The sequence below is a fragment of the Palaemon carinicauda genome, chromosome 43 (genome assembly GCF_036898095.1).
Source record: "Palaemon carinicauda isolate YSFRI2023 chromosome 43, ASM3689809v2, whole genome shotgun sequence".
Lineage (NCBI taxonomy): Eukaryota > Metazoa > Arthropoda > Malacostraca > Decapoda > Palaemonidae > Palaemon > Palaemon carinicauda.
In genome coordinates, this window is record NC_090767.1 from 25393987 (window position 1) to 25401059 (window position 7073).

Consider the following 7073-nt stretch of genomic DNA (forward strand, 5'->3'; position numbering starts at 1 on the left):
GAATCCTTCATCACACGAAACATGGGACATAACTCAGATTTATGCGCTTCTTCCGTTTTCTAAACTTTTAGCTGGAAAAAATGACAAAAAGTGGCATGAACAAAATGGGTCCGACCCAGAATTGTTTTTAACATGCCTAAAAAACAAAAGGAATGAAGCAGCCCACAATCCAAATATGAACAAAGAGAGATGTTCTCTCGTGATAGATACAGTATATGAACTTACAATAAAACTTCAAGAGGGCTTAAAACTTGTCGTTCTCCGGGATGTAGTAAACACTGAGGATAAAGAAGAAATCGAGAGAGAAATGGACAGAGTTTTTGATGATACCCGGCAGAAGATAGAAGAGATAGGAAAAGGAGGTATAGGAGCCGAGGTCTTTGATGAATATCAAAGGGAAATTGACTTCACAAAAAAGATGAAGTTATTGGAAGAAGAAGGCTTCCCTTGTTTGAAGAAAATTCTTGAAAAATTGAAAAGCATTAATCCTCTCAACCTGATAACAGGAACTGCTTCTAACCCCAACATACCAGTAGAGAAGATTTACACAGAAATGAAGCTAGAAGGGGAAAGTGGCCCCTGTAGTGTTCCTATAGAGGAGATACTGAATCACGTACCTCATTATGATCACAGTCGACTCTTACTGATCAAGGGAATGGCAGGTATGGGGAAAACCACTCTGGTCAAGAAGATCAATTCTGACTGGCTCTGTAAGAAGGACGACATCAAAGGCCTTAATGACTTTGCCATACTTTTGTATGTAGAATGCAGGGATTCCATTGAATCTTTTAAAGACTTGTTAGTGACGTATTTTGGAGATGTTCACCACAAATTCAAAGATAATGAAATTATTGATGTGTGTCTGGCTCACAAGTGTCTTCTCATCATAGATGGGTATGACGAGTTGAATGATAAATCAGCAAAATTATTCCTAGAAGTTTTGACACTGAAGAAATCCCGCAAAATTAGTGTTATTGTGACAACCAGACCTGAAGTTGAGGTGAGATTCAACAATCAGGTGAAATCTGATTACACAACTGTGTCTACAATTAGTCTTGAGGGAATTCCAAAGGAGAAGAGAGAAGAGTTTGTATGCAAGTATTATGCAGTATTGGGGTCAGACAATTCTCCTTTGCAATCATTAGATGAACTGTTAAAGTATCTGAGGAAAACAATGCACACTATGCATGAGGTGTGGGGACTACCCTTAAATCTCGCTCTTGTAACAGTTCTGTGGGTGAATAAACCAGATATTATAAGCAACATCACCACTGAAGCTGAGCTCTACTGGCAATTTTACCTTTTGTCTCGCTCAAAATTAGAGGAGCGTTTGGCGAAATACCCTAACACAGCTCATTTCCTACCAGGTGAACTGCTTCAAAAAACGGAGCAGTTTATTGAAAAACTATGTCTTGAATCATTCAGAGCATTACAAAAAGATGAAATCAATATTCCAGAATCCACCATCAAATATTTGTCCAAGTTCTGTTATCATATGAAATTGCCAGCCGAAGAGCTAACTGGCGCCTTCCTGAAGAAAGTGACCACTTCCCAGGGCTCCTTTCATTACAGTTTCCCTCATAAAGGGATGATGGAATTCATGGCAGCTCTGTCTTTCCCTATGAAATTGACAAACCAATGCTGGGGCCAATCTGTAAACACAGCCACACCTACAAAGATCTTTGAAATGCTTCTTGGAGGGAGTCTCCCTGAAAACCTTCACAAATATCAAAATATGCTGATACAGATGATCAGCCTATTGCATATGGGTGACGGGGACGAGATGAAGGTGTCATTAGATGCCAAGATTGAGGCAGTGGAACTCCTAGTAAGGTCGGGAGTGAACGACAAAGACTCTGGCCTAAGAGTCTTGAAGAATATCAAATGTGATCATTCTTCTTTAAGATGGGTAGCACAGAGGTTCAAGTGGTTTGATGGGTTCACCGAAATTGAAGATCATACAATTGATGCGCACATTGCCCTCCTTAGAGCCACAGATCCCCCTCTCCCAAACAGAGAGGAAATTAAAATCAGAATACTCCTTAATGACACTGATGGGTTAGTTGAACTACAAAGGCAACTTTGCCGGCATCTCATCTACCCATCAAGGATAGAAATAAAGAACCATTACAAAGGAGACTCAGAGCCGACCGTAGAAGAGAGAGAGTCAATCAAGAATCTACTCACCAATGAGTAAGTTATTATTATTTCACAGTTATTTTGAACATTATAAGATACATATAATAATCAGATATCTGTATAACAATACAATGATACACGATCATACATACAAACATATGCACATGCACACACATATAGGCCTACTAATAGAGAGAGAGAGAGAGAGAGAGAGAGAGAGAGAGAGAGAGAGAGAGAGAGAGAGAGAGAGAACTCATAACGTTAGTATAACAATCAACTTGAGTCTTGTAAACAATATATTTTATATTGTCAGTATCATCATTATCATCATTGTCACAATTAGACTCATAATAAGTCGGCTAAACATCAAAAAGTCCAGATTTTTTCTCATTTTTCGGTAATATTAATTTCCATATTTTACGAAATTACTCTTTTTTACTTTTCGTTTTCGTCATCATCATCATAATCATAATCATCATCATCATCATCAACTTGATAATAAAATTCCCAATCAAATCCAATAACTATTTCTTTCTTTTCTTTTTTTCTCTTTGGAACAGTTGTGAGCAATACAAAGGCATCTGGGACCCAACGTTCCAAATCCCTACAAATATTAGAAATCTCGAAGTCAAGTGTAAGGACCATCCCAGCCTCGACGCCTTCTGTCAATCTTTGGAGAAGACAAAAAAGATTGATCTTTTACGTAAGTAATAATAATATTATTTTCTCTGTTCCTTTCCTCCGAGGGACATTACAATACCTGGCCTCATTTCCTTCATCCTCATCCTGTCATTCAGTCTGTTAATATCGTTGTTATCATTATCAATATCATTGTTAACATCATTATTATCATCATTATTACTCTATAGATGTAGAACATTATATTCAGAGGTCTCAATCAGGTTTTATTTCCACAAAAATAAAATATTGTTTTCATCTGATTAGAATTTGATATAAAAGCTTTCGATGTTAAGTTTTAATTTCTTTCCTTCCATATATTATAAGGAAATGTCTCATTTCTATGGCGTTGATTTAATTGATAATGATAGAATTGAATCAAAATGATCATGATTGTAATGAATAGGAATCTGATATCGGCACTAGTCATAGTCAGACGCGTCTCCTCCTAACTCCGCCCCCTTCTTGCGCTGATTGGTTCTCTACAAGGATGTGGGCGGAGTTATTTGAACGGGAGAACCAATCAGCAAAAGGAATGTGAAAAGGTTTCTGCCAATTATATTAGGTCAATCAAATGAAGCTGAGTTGTTATTGGCTGAGGTGATTTAGATAGTGCATAATGTGAGGGTTTCATGAGGAGACTGATGACATTCCTTATGCGAGCTGCTACAATGGTCGCTTGCACACACACGCACACATTGACTCCCGCACGCACAAACGCACACACACACGTATTAACGAAACCTCACAGACTCACTCGCACTGTTTAGTTCTTTTGCCTCTAAATTATTATTATTATTATTGTTATTATTATTATTATTATTATTATTATTATTATTATTATTATTATTATTATTATTCCCATTTGACCTTTTCCTTTAGAATCTTAAGAAAGAAACACATAGAAAATGTTCAGTTTTGATTATCATTTTACTCAACTTTCTTCTTCTTCTTCTTCTTCTTTCTCTTTTCAGGTATTCACTTCAGTGTCAACGACGTCAGCAGCGTCAGTCGCCCCATCCCTTTCTTGGAGAAGGATCCTTTCTTGGAGAATCATCCTTTCTTGGAGAAGGATCCTTTCTTGGAGGAGGAGCCAGATGTCTGTGTCTTTGTCAGGGACGTCAAGGAAGAGGACATCGAGAAGGTTGGGGACATCCTTCGGACATTGCAACCACAGGATGCAAGGAGGTGAGGAGACATCATTCCTTATAAGAGAGAGAGAGAGAGAGAGAGAGAGAGAGAGAGAGAGAGAGAGAGAGAGAGAGAGAGAGAGAGAGAGAAATATTATTATATCATGTTATTATATTATTCATTATTGAGTTTATCTAATACTCTAGGAAAATAGGCCTATGTCCTGCCAAAATAGATATGTATATATATATATATATATATATATATATATATATATATATATATATATATATATATATATATATATATATATATATATATATGTGTGTGTGTGTGTGTGTGTGTGTGTGTGTGTCTGTGTCTGTGTCTGTGTTCCTAATAATAGAATAAAAAAAGAGAGAGCAACGAGGGATTCCAAGTTCACTCATTGCCTAAGGGGATTTCCACGTAATTCTCAGTCGACCGAAAATTACGTGGAAATCCCCTTAGGCAATGAGTGAACTTGGAATCCCTCGTTGCTCTCTCTTTTTTTATTCTATTATTAGGAACACACACACACACTCTCTCACTTACTCTGCCGCTCTCTCTCTCTCTCTCTCTCTCTCTCTCTCTCTCTCTCTCTCTCTCTCTCTCTCTCTCTCTCTCTCTCTCCATTGTTATTGAAGTATTCACAAGTAAACAATTGTGTGTGTGTGTCTCAATGAAACAAGACAACAATAAAAGCATAAAATAATGAATAAATGTGGGTGACATCATTTCTTTTCATTTCTTTTCATTTCATCCCATTTTATTCCTTTTCTTCTTCTTCCCAATAGATCGTTTGAGTCAATCGAGTTTCCTCTGTGTTCCCTGGGGAGGACGAGGAGCCCTGAGGTCATCCTCAGACTCCTCGCCTCCTTGAAGGGAGTCAGGGTGAGAGACTACATCGGGTTCCCAGAAGAAGAAGAACCAGATGACGAAGCCTTAGTCAGAGAGATGGATCTTAAGGCAAAGGAATCCACCGGATGTAGAAATGGTGTTGAATGGTGAGTTTGCTTCTTCTTTTTATACTTCTTCTTCTTCTTCTTCATAGGTGTTGTACGATCTCTCTCTCTCTCTCTCTCTCTCTCTCTCTCTCTCTCTCTCTCTCTCTCTCTCTCTCTCTCTCTCTCTCCTCAACCAACGTTCCAAACCTTTCAGTAGGTGATGAGCCAGGATAGATAAACTGTATTCACTATAGGCCTAGTTTCAAAATTTTATTTCTTTAATATTTTGCTTTTGCTTTTTTATTATTAGCTATTATTTTTAAGATGATATGTATATATATATATATATATATATATATATATATATATATATATATATATATATATACAGAGAGAGAGAGAGAGAGAGAGAGAGAGAGAGAGAGAGAGAGAGAGAGAGAGAGAGAGAGAGAGAGAGAGAGAGAGTTATGTATAGCAATTTCCATCTTATTATTATATCCATTTATTCTGTTAAAATTATCTGATCATGTGTGTTTGCACCTCAGTGTTTCTTGTTCCTTTCAATTATCTCCTCATTGCCTTTAACTCTCATCATATTCTTCTTCTGCCTTTCCTTTATTATCATTATTACTCCTTTCTATAATGAATATAGTAATCTTCGCCTATGTTTTCTTTTGGGTTTATTCATTGAATTTATCCAAACTCTATTTCTTAATGGAATTGTTTTCATTCTTCATTATTATTATTATTATTATTATTATTATTATTATTATTATTATTATTATTATTATTATTATTATTATTATTATTATTATTATTATTATTATTATTATTATTATTTTGTTTATTTCTTTATTCGACAGGTTACCTGATTTTTTTATTTTCTGAAAAAGGAAAATAGAAGAAATGGAACAAAAGGAAGTTCTTGCAAGAGTCACCGCTTCCAAAATCTAATTCACGTTGAAGTCTTTGCAAATAATCATGATCATAGTTGGACAATAACAACTTTTTATATATATTTTCAGGTATTTTGGAAATAACAGAATAACATTACTATTTTAGAGAGTATTTTTAAGAAATTAAAAGGACAATGATATCCTTGGTTCAAGTATGTCTCCCTTTTCTTAATGGTTAGTATATATAGATCACTTCTAGATTATAAAGGTCATTGTAATATTTATGTATATATATATATATATATATATATATATATATATATATATATATATATATGTATATATATATATATATTTATATATATATATATATATATTTATATATATATATATATATATATATATGTATATATATATATATATATATATATATATATATATATATATATATATATTTATATATATATATATATATATATATTTATATATATATATATATATATATATATATATATATATATATATATATATATATATGTGTGTGTGTGTGTGTGTGTGTGTGTGTATAAAAATATAAGTATAAATATAAATATATAAATATATCAATTTTCAGGGAATGTTTAATATTTCTCTATGAAAACCTTTTGTTTACGGGAATTGTCAACTTTTATTGTTATGTTTATAATGATTAGATTATAATATTCACTTTCTGATCATAAAGTTCAGTTCTGTAAGGGAATGTTATAAATCTATCTACCTATCTATCTATCTATTTTATATATATATATATATATATATATATATATATATATATATATATGTGTGTGTGTGTGTGTGTGTGTGCGTGTGTGTGTGTGTTTGATATATTTGTTTAATCATGTCTCAGACATGATTAAAGTTCAACGTCTTTATATAAAAACCTATTTTTTGGGGGGGAAACCTTTATTATCATGTTTATTGTTATATTAATTTTCATGTTTGTACTATTTATTTGTATATATTATCAGAACTTTGCTCTTGTTTAATCATTCAATGCAACTATTTTTTTTCATTTTTTTTGAAGTGACAAAATAGTGCTTGACTTATATAATGTCATATTCTTAGCAAAATGCTGCAAGACTTGAATGTACAAAGATTCATTCTGATAATTGTCTTACATGTATTCATGGCAATCAAGTCTTGCTGATGATAGTAGAGGCGATGGTAGGTAATAAGTAACAGTGGAAATCATCAGAAATAAATCTCTGAATGAAACAAATGTTGT

General features: G+C 33.6%; 1 protein-coding gene across 1 annotated transcript in view; it reads left to right on the top strand.

The window, feature by feature from the left end:
• Nucleotides 1-5919, top strand: part of LOC137633570 (uncharacterized) — a 33140-nt gene extending 27221 nt beyond the window's left edge. Inside the window, exons 3-7 of the mRNA XM_068365847.1 lie at nt 1-2193; nt 2700-2842; nt 3792-4005; nt 4764-4973; nt 5777-5919. The exon at nt 1-2193 is cut by the window's left edge and continues 225 nt beyond it. Of these exons, the coding sequence (XP_068221948.1) occupies nt 1-2193; nt 2700-2842; nt 3792-4005; nt 4764-4973; nt 5777-5801 (2785 nt within the window). The 3' untranslated portion in view covers nt 5802-5919. The remainder of the gene's footprint in view (nt 2194-2699; nt 2843-3791; nt 4006-4763; nt 4974-5776) is intronic.
• Nucleotides 5920-7073: the final 1154 nt, after the last annotated feature.